Source organism: Dreissena polymorpha, chromosome 14 (assembly GCF_020536995.1).
Source record: "Dreissena polymorpha isolate Duluth1 chromosome 14, UMN_Dpol_1.0, whole genome shotgun sequence".
Lineage (NCBI taxonomy): Eukaryota > Metazoa > Mollusca > Bivalvia > Myida > Dreissenidae > Dreissena > Dreissena polymorpha.
In genome coordinates this window covers 16,291,940-16,309,524 of record NC_068368.1, presented here as the reverse complement: position 1 = coordinate 16,309,524, position 17,585 = coordinate 16,291,940, and the positions used below count along the sequence as shown (strand labels likewise).

Below are 17,585 nucleotides of genomic sequence, written 5' to 3'. Positions count from 1 at the left end.
CTTCTTGAAACTAAGCTTTAATTTTAGAAAATGTTTAGAGGAATCAAAGTTCATAGTTCTAAAGTTTGAAGTCATTTTTGTCACACAAACTGAGGCTGGCTGTTGCAATATATATAACTCTAAGCTCTACAAGCCTTAAATGTCACATATACTAATACTTATGTATAAAATACCCAAATAATACTAGTTTAAGATAAACCCAACTTGGACATCAAAACTGAGACAGGAAACGGCTGCCATCTTGAAAAAAATTCGACGCCATCTTCTAGCTTCGGGTGGCTAAAAGGTTTTATTAAAAACGCACATCAAAATTAGTTTTTATACCAAATTGCATGTTTCCTTACTGATTTTCTAAATTATTATGCATACTTATGTAAGCTGCCCAACTTGTTCACATGAACTGAGACCAGAAATGGCGGCCATCTTGTAACTGGACGCCATCTTGTATTTTTGACTAACTATCAAAAGTGTGTATCAAACTTAGTGTTTATACCAAATGTCATGCTAAATTGAAGATTTGCACAATTTTTACGCACGGTTGCTTAAGATATACCCAACATGGCTGTATAGATTGAATCGGAAATGGCGGCCATCTTGAAAATTGCCGCCATTTTGAATTTTTGCTTGGCTTACAATATTATCAATAGTGCATATCAAACTGAGAGTTCATGCAAAATTTCATGCTTGCTTACAGATTTGCAAGATTTTTATGCTAATTCTCCTAGCTAATATATAGAAAGACAATTCTTGAGAATCCTTTTATACAATCCACCCTTTCTATATCAGAACGTGTATTTGGGAGATGTCGGCTGTGTGGTAACTCAGACTTTCCTGCCAGTCTGAGGGATGGAGCCATGGCTGTACTAGACGAGTGTAAGACCAGATTGGGGCAGATACAGGAGAAAAAGAAAGACAAAAGTATGTTGTGAAAATGGTATCTAAGCATTGGTCTGTTTTCACGTTTCAGAGCATCTGAACCTTTCCCAAAGCAAAATGTTACTTTAATTTCACCATCTCTTATACATCCTGATAAAAAAGCCAGTATACCAATGTTGGTTACTCAACGGCACAACTGCAAATCGGCCTTATGCCTATCTAATGTTAATCTGTTTTCCACCCGATATCAGTAATTAGCAATAAACTCATGTTATATTCAGTTATTTTGTTTTTTGAAGATCAGTAAATTACTCCCTTTCCAAGCCATTTTCTCATTCTGGAAATTGTCAACAATCTGCTGGGAAAGTCCTCAAAATGCAATTATCAAGAAAGAAATTGTGTTGCATTGTTTCAAAGTTCTATCACATTTAAAGTTGGTTTTTGCATATACAAATGTATAATTTACTTACATATTTTTATTTTTTATGCTCCCCAAAATAAAATTTCGGCGGAGCATATAGTTGCCAGTTTGTCCTTTCTTACTTCCTTACTTCCTTCCGTCACACTTTTGCTACCGTTTCTCATAGCGCCTTCAATACTTTACCAATCGCTTTCATATTTGGCATGTAGGTACTTTGCATGGACCTCTACCTTTTGATGAGGTTTGAGGTCACTGGGGTCAAGGTCACCGAAGCTAATAATAGACTTCCTTCTGTCACACTTTTGCTACCGTTTCTCGTAACGCCTTCAATACTTTACCAATCACTTTCATATTTGGCATGTAGGTACCTTGCATGGGCCTCTACCTTTTGATGAGGTTTGAGGTCACTGGGGTCAAGGTCAAGGTCACCGAGGCTAATAATAGACTTCCTTCTGTCACACTTTTGCTACCGTTTCTCATAGCGCCTTCAATACTTTACCAATCAATTTCATATTTGGCATGTAGGTACCTTGCATGGACCTCTAACTGTTGATGAGGTTTGTAGTCACTGGGGTCAATGTCACCGAGGCTAATAATAGATTTTTTTAGGTGTTTATTAACACATACATTGACAAAGCGCATCATCGGGGAGCATCCATCAGTTTCACTGATATTCTTGTTTGTACATTTGTTTCGTAAATAACATGCAGGCATTGTAAGAATAAGGGTTACATTTTGATAATGTTCATTCACGAGAGAGATTGATTTTAACATTTGTTGAAACACAAATTAATATCACATGTGCAATAATATATGGTACTTGACTTATTTTCCCTTAATAATATGTTTTGGAAACTTAACTCTGAAGCATTTATGTAATTGTTCCCAGGTAGGTAAAAAACGCCTGGAGTATTAAAAGATTTGAAGTTCATGCTTATTTATTAGATATGTTAAATGAAAACATAAATTTAGCTTAATTGCTCCCAATAACTTAATCTTATTTTCTTGACACCCTTGATTGAAGATCATGAGAACGCTACTCCAATTTGCCGTTTTAGGAAAACTTGGAAATACAAATACAAAAATGAAACGTTTGAAAAAAAAGACGCTTGAAGGCCTTAAAGCCATTAACACAAAATTCTGATAGGACGGTTTATTGATAAACCTTGAATGTAAAGCCTAAATAATTGTTAACTGTTTAAAAGGTTAATGCCCAATATAACTATTTCTGATATAATCTTTACAGAATGGAAAGCGGTGTTGGACAGTTGCAAGGACCTGCTTCAAAAATCTGCCAGCATCCTGCACGCCAACAACATTTATCTAGTCAGGGTTCTAGATGCAGCATTCTGTGCTGCAATCGAGGTTGAAAAGTTTGAACTAGCTGCGAAATATGGACCTCGAACTCTGGACCCGTACAGGTATGAAAACTTGTTTGTTTTATTGCTTATTGATTATTGATTTTGATACTTATTTCACCAAAACACGCCCACTTTAAAAAATGGAGTTTGAGTTTAAAAATCTTCCAACATCATTTTGGGAAAAAGGCATAGTGAAAAAAAAGCCATGGGCATGTTGAGTTTCCAATTCAAAACAGCATGATTGGGTAAATATTTAAGGGTCAGCAATAATTGGCTATGCCTATTCTTTTGCTCTAGATCCTGATTCTTGTTCAGTAATGCAATTTACAACACATACTTGAGCGATAATGGTACAATACTTATATTTATGCCCCCCTTCGAAGAAGAAGGGGTATATCGTTTTGCTTATGTCAGTAGGTCGGTCGGTCCGTCCGTCCACCAGATGGTTTCTGGATGATAACTCAAGAACGCTTAGGCCTAGGATCATGAAACTTCATAGGTACATTGCTCATGACTGGTAGATGACCCCTATTGATTTTGTGGTCACTAGGTCAAAGGTCACAGTGACTCGAAATAGTAAAACAGTTTCCGGATGATAACTCAAGAATGCTTACGCCTAGGATCATGAAACTTCATAGGTACATTGATCATGACTCGCAGATGAACCCTATTGATTTTCAGGTCACTAGGTCAAAGGTCAAGGTCTCAGTGACAAAAAAAATATTCACACAATGGCTGCCACTACAACTGACAGTCCATATGGGGGGGCATGCATGTTTTACAAACAGCCCTTGTTTGTTCTCTCTTTCCATTGTCCCAGACTCTACTACGGTGACAACAGCCCCAATGTTGCACTGCAGCTGTTCATGGTTGGCAAGATACAGCTCTACCTCCAGGACATGAAGACGGCCTTGAAGTTGCTGGAAATGTCGCGGAAAATCTTGGCCGTAACCCACGGCATCGAACACAAGATTTACAAGGATGTGACGTTGTTTGTGGAACAGTGTAGGGAAGAGTTGAGAGTTCAGCTGGAGAAGTCGGTTTCTTAATTGGTGTATCAATTGGGTCAGTTGATAGTAAATTGTGATGTACACGTGGTCGGATACTTATTAATTATTAATAAATTCGGTGAGTTGCTAGTGATTTGTTTAATAAATTCAGTCAGTTACTAGTAAACTGTTTAAAACTTAGGAAAGTTGCATGTACATTATTAAACCTAATTGGGTATGTTTTAGTAAATTGTTAAGTGAATTGAGTCGGTCAAGACTTAATTGTGAAGCATTATCCAGATTGTTTCTAGTGTATTGTTTAATAAATTTGGTCAGGTGGTAATAAGATGTTGATTACATTTGGTCACTTGCTAGTAAACTGTTAAATGAATTTGGTCAGATGCTAAGGAATTGTTTTACCTTATGGGGTCAGGTGTTAATAAATTGCTTATAACTGCTAAATAAAGTTGTTACACTTTTGCAGTACATTTGTACATGGGCAAAAACATTTTCTTAAGATTTAATTTGAATTATAAAAATGTAAACAAAAATTAATTAACAAAAATACACACACATGTACATACAATATAACATATATAACATAACAGTCTGGTTATACTTTATTGCTTTGCAACACATAATTACCTCGATGTTGCAGTCATCATCACTAAAGTGTTGTCCCAGCCTGAGGTCAGGCAAGTCATAGTCTCACTGTAATTAAAAAACTTGACCATTACAAAAGACAAGGATCATGCTAATTTAATTCTGCTATTTAAAAGTCCACGATCACAGAAGGTTTGTTGAAAGCAAAAGTTATATGTATCATTATTTAAAAAAAAATACAACTTAGCGGGGAAAAACTGAAATTGGGAATAGATCCAGATCTAGTCAAAACTGTTTTTATGTCCCCCACCACAATAGTGGGGGACATATTGTTTTTGCCATGTCTGTTGGTTTGTTGGTTGGTTGGTTTGTTTGGTCAAACTTACACATTTTACAATAACTTTTGCAATATTGAAGATAGCAACTTGATATTTGGCATGCATGTGTATCTCATGGAGCTGCACATTTTGAGTGGTGAAAGGTCAAGGTCATCCTTCAAGGTCAAAGGTCAAATATATAGCTTCAAAGCAGCGCAAAAGGGGACATAGTGTTTCTGACAAACACATATCTTGTTAATATTTAGTGCAATATAATCCATGCATTTGTCAACACCAAGTTGATATTATGCTTCTTGATTGATGATCAATAATGAAAATAATCTCGGAGAACAATTACTTTAGTGTGCTTCCAAGCCAGCTAGCCAAGTTTTTAAAGTGCTTTACTACAAATTGGAGTAGTGTGCGTGTTACTCTTTGCCAGACCACATAGCTTGTGTTATGAATACACTGTAACTCCAATATAGCGCGGTCAATGGGGTCCAAGCCGCGAAACAGCGTTATAAAGGCTCCGCGTTAGGTTTTGAGCTCATTTACTGCAGGGCGCTATAAAAAAACAGGTATAGAATAGCCTATAATGGGTCATGTATATTGCCATGCTGTGTTGACGCAAATACATGCATATAAACCGAATCGTATCGATAAAAGTATACATACCGCTTTTCTTATGTACACATTTATCCGATAATCCAATAAAATTGCAACATCACTTAAAAAATAATAATCTTGAACATTAATGACGATATATGTTTAAGAAATTCGTAAACACAACCGTACGCATATATGCCATTTTCAGAAGTGTTAAAAGTACAGTGCATTATGGAGCAGAGCTTTCATTGGACGAGCGACTTTAAATTTAGAATTAATGCAATACGATTTATGTACACAAAATTGTTTTATTGCGTCATACGCATGCAAAACACGTGTTTCCTGGGGACTTTCTGATACCGCGCGAAAATGAAAGTGAAACTCTGTTAACAATTACCGGTACACTGCGTTTGCATGTAAATAAATCGTCTGCATTATTTAATTTCTTATACACGAACTGAAAGATTAAATGACATAATACTAGAATGATAATGAAATGACAGAAAAATTTGTTTTATACAGTAGGCAGTATATTTCACAGCCGCTCATTTAATATAGTCAAACTGCAACCATATCAAAGTAAGAATGTTTCAATCGTTTTGAATTACTTTAGTTGGATAACTATCCCGCTTGCACTTAACTTATGGAAATTATCACACTAAACCGCTCTGATGAGGAATACATGTAATAAACACTGACACGCGAGTTTTTCACACCTTTATTGACATTACACAACAGATTAACACCAATTAGCTGTCGGTGTTGTTTAACCTCGAGGCTATTAATATAATCGGTTCAACGGACGGTTAAATAAAGCAATCAACATGTGATTGCCGCCATCTTTGAATTGTCTGAAAATACATGAAGTTGCATATTACGGATTTGAATCAGAAATCAAATGGAAGGTTGGAGAAAAAATGGGATCCAAGCACCCTCCGCGTAATATTGGATTCAGCGTTATAACGGAGCGCGTTATATTGGAGTTACAGTGTATATGTTCCCCTACCACTGATTGAATCAGGGCAGATGTCAGTGATTGGCATAAGTATGTGCACAAAGTACTTTTTAAATAGCTAGCACAGAAAGAGCGTGAACAATTTAACTGACGCAGAGTTATGACCGAAATACTATAAAAATGGTAAAAAGTTCAAGTAAACAAATTGGCTCTAGGAGAAGTGCCCCCCCGGAGAACTGCCCCCCCCCAAAGATTTTTCACTGGGCGGAGAACTGCCCCCTCACTGTTTTTGTATAGGGCGGAGAACTGCCCCCCTGCTGATTAATAAGGGGCGGAGAACTGCCCCCCTGTCAGAATTGATGACCCGGAGAAGTGCCCCTTAATTAAAGAAATAGCGGTGATATATAAAGCGAGTATTATAATGACAATAACGCCAGTAACTTTCTTGCTATTATGTATGGAAATTGATGGAAATTTCAAAAGTAATATAAAGTTGTACAAGTAATAAAAGTTATAAAACGGCATAAAATACCTGCCTCGGCATGGAAGTCGTCACGTCGCCAACTTGATAATCACGTGATTTTCGTCAATGTGAACAAAGAAAAACAAATAACTTTTTGCTAATAAAAAGTTTTCGCGGCTGAATTATTTGATATTTTCCCCGTAATAAAAACAAACAATTAGCATGCAATTTAATCCATCCTTATGCCAGCTGAAAACAATAATTTATTTGTTTGTTTTCGCCAATTACGGATTTGGACGGTTCAATATAATAAACCCGTATGCGGCTTTATTCAAAGCTAACAAGTTCTTAACAATTAAGGTCGGTCCGGTCTACCAATTAAAAGATTAAAAGATCGCGGTACTTATCGTTAACGGTAACAAGTTCTCTGCCTGCCTTATTAGCTGCTAATTAAAGCAACTGTTACCGATTTTGTTTGTTTGGCATGTCGACATGATCTGCTCAAAATGCAAACTGCGGACGACTCGACGGTCTGGCGATGCTACCGACGGATAAGGTGCTAGAAGACATGAATTAACTAAACAACATAAATAAATTGCTTATAAATTCAACTTCACCTCACTTTTTTCTTCAAGTCAGCTAAATTATTGCCTTTGCCTTGCCTATTAATTTACTTTTTTATATGTCAATTAACGTTTTTTCCATGGGTCAATACTATCTTTATAATGTAAATTCATTCCGATGTAACTTTTCCTCCATAAGTACCGAGTTGCACGTCTATATTTAGTTGCAACACATTGCCAGTATTAACACGCACGCGTTTCCTGTGTGGATCTCGACTATGTTTCGCGCTCTTATTAAAACACGACTTTTACAAGGCATTCATGTATAGTGAGTGGTGCAGATGCGTACCAAGGGCCTTAAACAGTATTATCACATGCCTCTAGACAATTTGTGTTATTCAGTTCGATAAATGGTAATATACTTGTACTGAAATTAAATTGTTACCGGATAAAATGTGTACGGCGATAACGTAAAATTACCCGTAAGTATTGTTTTCACTACGTAACTAATAACTAATATGACACCGGGGGGCAGTTCTCCGCCCCTACAGATTTGATGGGGGGGGGGGCAGATATCCGCCTACTAAATTCTGACAGGGGGGCAGTTCTCCGCCCCTACCGATTTGATGGGGGGGGGGGCACCTCTCCGCCACCTTTAAAATAAGGGGGCAGTTCTCCGGGGGGCAGTTCTCCGGGGGGGCACTTCTCCGGATACCAAACAAATTGTATGTATTTCTTCTCTTTTGTATTACAGAATCAGTCAGTGTTTAGTCAGATTTTGTTACAATTATTTCATTGATAGATTCACATTTGAAAGAAATTGTTATATTCCAATAGTCTTTATTATAAAACAAATTATATGCAAACTACGATGCCGTTTTTTTATATAATTAGTGATTTGAAGGTTTGACTTTATTCAATATTTGCCTTTTTTCTGATACCATAATTAACAATTAAACATGTGAATTACAGGTTAAAGTTATTAATAAGAATAAAGTGTATCTATAAAAAAATATTATTTTAAGTATTTACAACAACTTTATTTTGATTATGAGTTATTACTCCTGAAAATATTTTTTATGTCAGTTTTTTTCTAAACAAAGAATATATTGCCACTTTTATATAGGAACAATTCAAATGACAATATGTGTGTATTTCAAAGTGCATGAGTTCCTTTGACACCTGCGGCTGCATAATGTGAGGACACCGAATGTGCCTAATTAATTAACTTACTAGACTTACCTAAGTTAAAACGAATTTATCTCGAGCGGCAGTATTAAGCTTTTTAGTTCTTACTGAAATATGGTCAATATGTGCGTGGTATTGTGTTGTGGAAGGAAGCCAGAGTACCGGGAGAAAATTCCACGTGTCTAGTTATGTGTCCACCAACCAAGTTCACTCTGGTCTCTTAGGTGAGAATTTCATGTATCAACCACTGCAATATTCGTACAGCACAACAAATGAAACTGTTGCAGCTCCAGGGTCTTCCCCAGGCCATTTAAGCGCCCCTTGCCGGGGCGCTTGAATTTCGAAATCAGAGTCCCCGGGGCGCTTGAAATTTTCCGATCAGTGAATTCTTCAGTAAAAGAAAGTGGAGATTGTCCAAAAAAATCAAGGTTTCCCTATCAGTGTATCAATATTCCCTGTTTTAAAAAGAGCACTCGGTACCTACTTTCACAAGTAATCGCCATAAACACCACATGGGGTAATGGATAATCCACTGATAAGAGAATAGCATGACGCGCGTATCGATTATTCTAGCCACCTTACACGGTCATTTAAATGCTGACAAGGATGTACTAGTATCTGGTAACTTTCCAGTCGTCAAACTGTGAAGTTCATCGTCCAATCGGTTACGCGAATGCTTATGAGGGCGGGGTTAACTATCGACCATTATTTTTGATTGACGTCGGGCATGAAGTAAGAGTTTATCGCAGCTTAATTAGCAAGAAGTTGTACCATTTGAGTAATATAAAATATATGGTAATTAGTACAGTACAGAACATTAAAGACGGTTTCGGGCATCATCATCACACCTTTTTACTGTAAACAAGTGTTACCTATGACTCATAATTAATACGAAAAATTAATTGTAAGTGGTAAACAATTAATTATTATAGCGAGTAAGTTGTGCAAATGACTCCCGGTTACAATTATGTGATAACAATTTATTTAATTCCAGTACATGTATATTTCAACATGTCCATTTATAGAACTGATTCACCTCGTTTTTCTGACATTTATTCGACACGTAATGCGCTTTAACAAATTTTCGTTGAATTAATTACGCACACTTGTAAATGTTTCGTCAGATAATCGATAGTTAGAAGACTGATGATGGCAACCGGCCGTGATCCTCGTGGACAACGTGAATTTCATGCATAATTCCGTCAAAACATTTATTCGACTCGTAAAGTGTGTAAACAAATTATCGTTGAATTTATAACGCAACGGTTAATATTTGTTGAAATCTCAAATGGGAATAATTAAATTTGTAATCCGAAACCCATTACCGTAAGTCGATGTTGACGCGTTTTGAATCCGAAACACACTTCCGAATGTAAATGTTACCGCAACGTTAAATATTTTGCTTCAAATTAGCAGTGCAAATTTATTTTGTGTCGAAACTTTTTCTCAATTAAAAAGAGCGCGAAAATTATGCAGCATGTACAACGTCGCGTCTATTGCATACAAATGGCGTGTATTGAGCGTTTTAACAAGCACACAACAGGTCAGGGGATTGACGCATATTCAGAGGCAATATTTCATCAAATCTATAAATAGTCACTTAAAAAATGGCAAGGTTTGTGTTAAAGAAATAACTGAAAGCTTTTATCGTAAATATTTACCAGAAAGAGATTGATAAAAACGGAATAAACGGGATTATCGGGTAATAAATAGAAACTTGAAAAATAGTAAGTATACAGTAATAGAGTCGGGTTGAAACGGATGTATTGGGGAATCGTTCGAGTCGGGATTTTACTATCTGTGCGGAAAAGTTTTAAAACAATTAAACAATATAAAAAAAAAGTATATTTTTAAATGACTGGGGGATTTTTTTGAAGAGTCATAGCGCACCAAACGACGTCTTTTGACGCTGTTTTTTTTTTAGTTATAACGCACCACAGAACGTGAATTGACACGTTAAATGAAAAAAAAATCTACGTAGGGAGGGGACACCCCTCCCGAACCCACCCCCGGGGCGCCTGAACAAATTCCTGGGGAAGGCACTGCAGCTCATATTACCACTCACTTCAGCCAATCAAAATGGTAAGATTCCGTGCAGGAAAAGCTTTAATATTTCACAACAATTGTATCAGCTCATTTTGCCGAAAATAATCTGTGCTTTGTCGCTGATATTGTATGTTATATTGTATTTTTAAATTTGATAAATAATACCAATTGGAATTGCGGTGGTGTAGTGGATGGTGTAGTGGATGAGGTGTCCGCCTAGCGATCGGGAGTTCGTGGGTTCGCTCCCCACTCGGAGAGCGTTCTCATTATCTCCTCCATAGACACCCAGTACTGGTTCTTCCCAGGAAACGGACTCGATAATGTCCCTCTGCCTATAATGCTCTAAAGGGCGCTTGGCAGTATATATAGATAGATAGATAGAAGTTTGATTGTTCTTGTATATATATAACACCCAATCAGTTTTAAGTCTTTAAGCAGCAATACTTTATTACACAAAATGAAAGCATATATTATACATTTTAAAGGAAAACTTGATAACCGTTGTAACATGTCAAGGCCAGTGCAGTCGCTCACGTCTTCGCAGTGTGTCAACACGTGTAAAGAATTGAATGATGTTTTTATTAGATTTTGGAATATATACTGCGCGTTTGGTTTACTGTGGTGGTTTTTCGTAGATATTGAGGTTCTGCACGTTAAGTACAGCTCCAAAAAATATGTCATTTATTGGATTTTGGCCAGGAAACTGTGCTTGTGAAACTGCCGGGTGGGTGGGGAGAGAAATTTTCATTTCGGAAGTGTTGACAGAAGTGCATGAAACAGATGGAGTTGCAGTAGAACATGTTGCCAAAAGGTTTGAACATCTTTTTTGTGTTTGTTCGGAAATTTCACTGTAATTGGTTATTGACTGTACGTTTTTGTGTCCTGTTATTTGCATGGTTTTTAGGTGGGTGCGATATTGGAATCCCTTAGTTTTGGAACAAGGTGTTTTCTAGCAGATAGTTGCAATAATTCAACTCTCAGCTTAGGCTGAGAGTTGCAATGCGCTCTCTCTTGTCCATGGGTGCAAAATGTTATCAACAATTCAAAGGTTATTGAACACTGAAACTGCAAGAGCTTATTAAAATTTACCTATCTAAACCACAAACTCATCCAAATGGTACCATTAAAGCAAGAAATAATTGATTTGTATTGACAAAGGTTTTGTTTTGTACGCTGTATACGCCATATTGGAAAATTGACCCAATATAGGTCAGGTCGCATTGCACCAATATTGTGTACGTCGCGTTATGTGTTGGAGCCAAAAAGTCGATAACGATGTGGTATTCGATACAGAATACACTGTTTCAAATCTAAACATAACATTGTCAGCGAGAAAAATGCGTTGAAACATCGTCGTGTTTTTATCGGATGCATGCAAAGGATAAAATCCGTAGGTTGCCATTCGGGTAATTTTAACATGTTTATTAATTTTATTCATTATTTTACTCAATTTGTCTCGAACGACGTCTTTTAGTGAAGCGCACGGATTCGCTGCGCTGAACTGCACCCATGTTTATGAAGGGGTGCATATGGACTGCCAGAGCCGCCATCGCAAAAATTATCAAAGGTTCTGGGAGTCCGTTTATATGGACTATCTAGCAGAATGATTACTTATGTTTTTTTTGTTTTTTCAAAACCGGCCTCGATTGCCATAGTTTTCAACATCTTGGCAACTTTTTTTCACTAAGTTTCTGCCGTGATTAAACAGTGATTAAAAATACATTTTCATTGTGTTTTTTAAAGATTTTTTTGCTTTGCTTTCAGGCAGTCACGTGTAAGGGAAAATCTGGACCACTGCTCCGAAAGATATGTATGGGTACTTTGCTCTTTGAAGTTTCCGTCAATTCTTCCCACGATGCTACGCAATGTGTCAGGCTCGTATTCATCATCATCATTCTTGCAAATGGAGAGCAGATATGTGGCAAGATATTCATCTAGATGGTCGACTGATAAATTGTGGATTGCATTCGTTTTGCCTTTCTTGGAGAGATATTTTTGAAATCGACTGACATCTGCCGGATAGTGTTTTTGTTATCTTCGGCTTCAATTAATTTTTGTACATCTTCGGTTGTTATTTCTATGGCGTCTGATATGTTTTCACTGTTTTCAGTTTTTGATTTTGTTTCAGCAAGGGATTCTAAATAACTTTTATTTAAATTGACATTTGCATTCGTGATTTCATGAAATAGTTCATTAAACACACTCGGATTTATTCCAAACTGATTGGCAAAGTCTTCCTCAGACATAACAAATTCCTCCATTAAACCGTCCCAAACAATGTCAAACTTACCTCCATCCGCAAACTCTGACATGGTAATGTTTATTTATTGTATTTATATATGTTTTTTATGTTTAAGTCCTTATTTTCAAAAGAAATTAGCTTTTAACGAGCCTTATCAAACACAATTCATGTGGCAAAATTGTCAAACTGTGGAAGACGAGAAATGTAACCTTAATAATAATTTATGATTTAAATTTTTTTCATTATTTAATGCATATTACATTGGGTTTTATTGTGAAGTGTGTTACTATTTTATTTTTTAACTATTTTTACTGCTTTTTTATTGTTGTTTTTTTGTTTGGTCTGTTTATATTAAGTGCTGAACTTTTGACATAACCTATGACCTTTGATGTTTGCATATGAAGGCGTGTCAAAAAAGTAGTCCGTTTGTTACATGACGTCATCAGAATGTACTTATTCATTCTTAATATTTGTAAAATACCTTGTTTTTGTTGTTGTTTGTGGATTAGATGTAATACATATTGATATCAAATTGTTTGTTTTGATAAATCTGATTCAGTTTTACAATAAAACAAAACATTGTTCTTAAGTCTTAATAGCCTCCACACATGACTGATATATGAACTTCCTGTTGACCGTGATATAAAAAAGATATCAAGCAACAGGGTATCAAGCAGATATCAATGTGGTGGTATGATAAATTATTGTAACAATATACGAACCCCATTCACAGGATGGTAACTACATTTTTTGACGATGCTGCTTCAGCAGCTCGTCTAAGTTATCACACCATGCAACAATTCTTCACAATGGCGAGCTATGTAAAAGCGAGCCAGTCCGATTGAGACAGTTCGATTTTAAGCTCACCTGATTGCTCAGGTGAGCTTTTGTGACCGGTCTTTGTCCGTCGTATGTCCGTCCATCCGTTCGTCCGTCCGTAAACATTTGCTCGTAAACACTCTACAGGCCACATTTCTTGTCCCATTTTTATGAAACTTGGTCAGAAGCTTTGTCCCAATGAAATCTCGGACAAGTTCGAAACTGGGTTGTGCCGGGTCAAAAACTAGGTCACTTGGTCAAAAATAGAAAAACCTTGTAAACACTGTAGAAGTCACATTCCATACCCAATCTTCATGTTACTTTGTCAAAATGTTTGTCTTAATGATATCTTGGTTGAGTTCAAAAGTGGTTCCTATCCGTTGAAAAACATGGCCGCCAGTGGGCGGGGCAGTTTTCCTTATTTGGCTATGGAGAAACCTTGTTAACACTCTAGAAGTCACAATTTTTGCCCAATCATAACAAAGTTGATCAAAACATTGGTTCAATTGATGTCTCGGACGAATTCGAAAATGGTCGAGATCGTGGAAAAAACATGGCCGCCAGTGGACGGGGCATTTTTCTCTATATGTATATAGTGGCAGTTTTCCCTCTTTGGCTATAGAGAAACCTTGTCAACACTCTACAAGTCACAATTTTTGCCCAATCATCATGAAAGTTGGTAAAAACATTGGTTTTATTGATATCTCGGACGAGTTTGAAAATGGTCGGGATCGGTAAAAAAAACTTGGCCGCCAGTGGGCGGGGCTTTTTTCTCGATATGTATATAGTGAAAACATGTGAACACAGTAGAAGTCACATTTTTGGCCCAATGTTCATGAAATTTGCTCAGAATATTTGTTTCCTTAATACGACAGTTTAGTTCATAAATGGTTCCGGTCAGTTGAATAACATGGCTGCTGGGAGGGGGGCAGTTTTCTCATTATGCCGCCCCCCCTTTCGAAGAAGAGGGGGTATATTGTTCTGCTCGTCGGTCCGACCGTCCACCAGATGGTTTCCGGATGATAACTCAAGAGCGCTTATGCCTTATATCATGAAACTTCATAGGTACATTGATCATGACTCGCAGATGACCGCTATTGATTTTCAGGTCACTAGGTCAAAGGTCAAGGTCACGATGACCCAAAATAGTAAAATGGTTTCCGGATGATAACTCAAGAACGCTTATGCCTAGGATCATGAAACTTCATAGATACATTGATCATGACTCGTAGATGACCCCTATTGATTTTCAGGTCACTAGGTCAAAGGTCACAGTGACCCAAAGCAGTAAAATGGTTTCCGGATGATAACTCAAGAACGCTGATTCCTAGGATCATGAAACTTCATAGATACATTGATCATGACTCGCAGATAACCCCTATTGATTTTCAGGTCACTAGGTCAAAGGTCAAGGTCACGATGACCCGAAATAGTAAAATGGTTTCCGGATGATAACTCAAGAACGCTTAGGCCTAGGATCATGAAACTTCATAGATACATTGATCATGACTCGAAGATGACCCCTATTGATTTTCAGGTCACTAGGTCAAAGGTCAAGGTCACGGTGACCTGAAATAGTAAAATGGTTTCTGGATGATAACTCAAGAACGCTTATGCCTAGGATCATGAAACTTCATAGGTACAATGATCATGATTCGCAGATGACCCCTTTTGATTTTCAGGCCGCTAGGTCAAAGGTCAAGGTCACGGTGACCTGAAATAGTAAAATGGTTTCGGGATGATAACTCAAGAACGCTTATGTCTGGGATCATGAAAATTCATAGGTACAATGATCATGACTCGCAGATGACCCCTATTGATCTTCAGGTCTCAAGGTCAAATGTCAAGGTCACGGTGACCTGAAATAGTAAAATGGTTTCTGGATGATAACTCAAGAACGCTTATGCCTAGGTTCATGAAACTTCACAGGTATATTGATCATGACTCGCAGATGACCCCTATTGATTATCAGGTCACTAGGTCAAAGGTCAAGGTCACAGTGCCAAAAAACGTTTTTACACAATGGCTGTCAAGGTCACGGTGACTCAACTTAGAAAAATGGTTTCCGGATGATAACTTAAGAATGCTTACGCCAAGGATCATGAAACTTCATAGGTACATTGATCATGACTCGCAGATGAAATATTGATGAAACTTGGCCAGGATGTTTGTCTGGACAATATCTAGGTCAAGTTTGACATTTGGTTAAGATTAAAGAACCGACTCCTCTCAGGTGAGCGAACTAGGGTCATCTTGGCCCTCTTGTTCTAATCGGCATACCTCACTGATTAGCATTGATAACATTCTCTAGCAGAGTTGTCGTTCGTGCCTCAACATACAACAATGGCCGCGCAAATGAGAGAATGTTCACACTCGTGTCAAAACTTTCTTACAGCATACAGCGGCTTGTTTGGCTATTAAGAAACTGCCATTTAGGATATATGAGTTATTTATTAACTAAATCTCCGCTAATGTCAGCAATGGATTGAAATCGAAGGATATATTCGATGTCAATGAAGGACTTTCTGGATCTTGACAGCTTGACAAAACTGCCGTACTGGTAATTTTAGTTATCAATTTAAGTCACATTTTGCTTTGTAAATTGTATTCGAGCATTTTGCGACTTATTGAATGACTATGATACCCGGTATCAACATATAGGGGATTTGCAGATCACCAAGCTGTCCTGAAGACATTGATTACAAAGTTTTTACTCAAATTACTGGTTTGTATTCTTTCTTCTTTCTATTTTAGTATTTGATATCATGTTAAAGTCAAATGAACTGTGTCACAGTAAAAGAGACATAAAGGGATTGTGGTCAGTTTGGATCCAGATCAGCCTGCAGTCGCTTGAAAGCTGTTTGCTTAAAAGCGGTTTTCTGACAATAAAAAATAGTAATTGGATACTGGTTAGACTGCCCTTTTCATGTGACCTGGCTTGAATAATAGTATTGTCATTAACCAAATCATTATATTTCGAACATTAATCAAGTGTGTTTTTTTTCTGGTCCCTCGGAATCAATGACTCCAGCACTTAAGTGTTGAGAATTGAATACTGCTTAAGGCGATGCTAGAGGGCGTGAAAGATGTCGCATCTTCCATTATCTCTCATGAACTGACTCAATAATACCGAGTCGGCAATAGTTGACTTAATGTTTGGTTTGGTTTCTCTCGAGGGATCGAAAAATTTCAGAATCTTTCTAAAAGCCTAGTGGTAGAGTGTTGTCTTTGATTGCAGGAGGTTGTGCTGCGGGTTTGATCCCCAGAAGCGACATTGAAAACAAGCCAACTTTGTTATCTAAAAGGCTGCTAAACCTGATATACTAAGATAATGTGAATTTTCTCTCACATGATGGTCATCAGTATATTATATAACAAGGGACAAAATTGTCACAAAACCAGGTTTTCATTGTGAAAAAAAATCTGATAAAGGGAGACAACTCAAACTGAACTTTTGAAATGAACAAACAAAATTAACCCCCTTTGTAAGTTTGTTTTAAAATAAATCTATTTTTAGTCGTGGCGACCTTGACATTGGAGATATTGACGTGATTCTTTCGTGCGACACACCGTCCCATGATGGTGAACAAATGTGCCAAATGATTTTAAAATCTCATAATGAATGACATAGTTATAGCCCAGACAAGCTCATTTATGGCTATTTTTTACCTTTGAACTCAAAGTGTGACCTTGACCTTAGAGATATTGACGTAATTTTTTCGCGCGACACACCGTCTAATGATGGTTAACAAATGTGCCAAATGATTTTAAAATCTCACAATGAACGACAAAGTTATGGCCCGGACAAGCTTGTTCCACCCGCCAGCCCGCCAGCCAGCCAGCCAGCCCGCCCGCATTTGCCAATGTAATAACCAGTTTTTTCCTTCGGAAAACCTGGTTAAAAACTCACAGCAGTAGTAAACAATGGGACAATAATTGATGAACGCATCTTTCATTTGTCTTTGACACTTTGAGTTTGACATGGCCTAGATTGAAATATGTGACTTGACTTTACCAGCACTCTTGTGACAGAGCTAAAGTGTAAATGTACCATTGAAGATCACCTTAATCCAGATTTGCTATTATAGAAGCGTTGAAAGTTTTAAGGTAGTGACAAGTAAGCAAAAACGGGTAAT

General features: G+C 37.3%; 2 protein-coding genes across 2 annotated transcripts in view; both read left to right on the top strand.

Annotated features, from left to right (window-relative positions):
* LOC127858320 (histone-lysine N-methyltransferase SMYD3-like) overlaps positions 1–4,038 on the top strand; it is a 55,007-nt gene extending 50,969 nt beyond the window's left edge. Inside the window, exons 9-11 of the mRNA XM_052395357.1 lie at positions 787–918; positions 2,544–2,718; positions 3,479–4,038. Coding sequence (XP_052251317.1) covers positions 787–918; positions 2,544–2,718; positions 3,479–3,707 — 536 coding nt within the window. The 3' untranslated portion in view covers positions 3,708–4,038. The remainder of the gene's footprint in view (positions 1–786; positions 919–2,543; positions 2,719–3,478) is intronic.
* Positions 1–17,585, top strand: part of LOC127858322 (SPRY domain-containing protein 3-like) — a 95,875-nt gene that overhangs the window by 36,785 nt on the left and 41,505 nt on the right. The window lies entirely within an intron of this gene.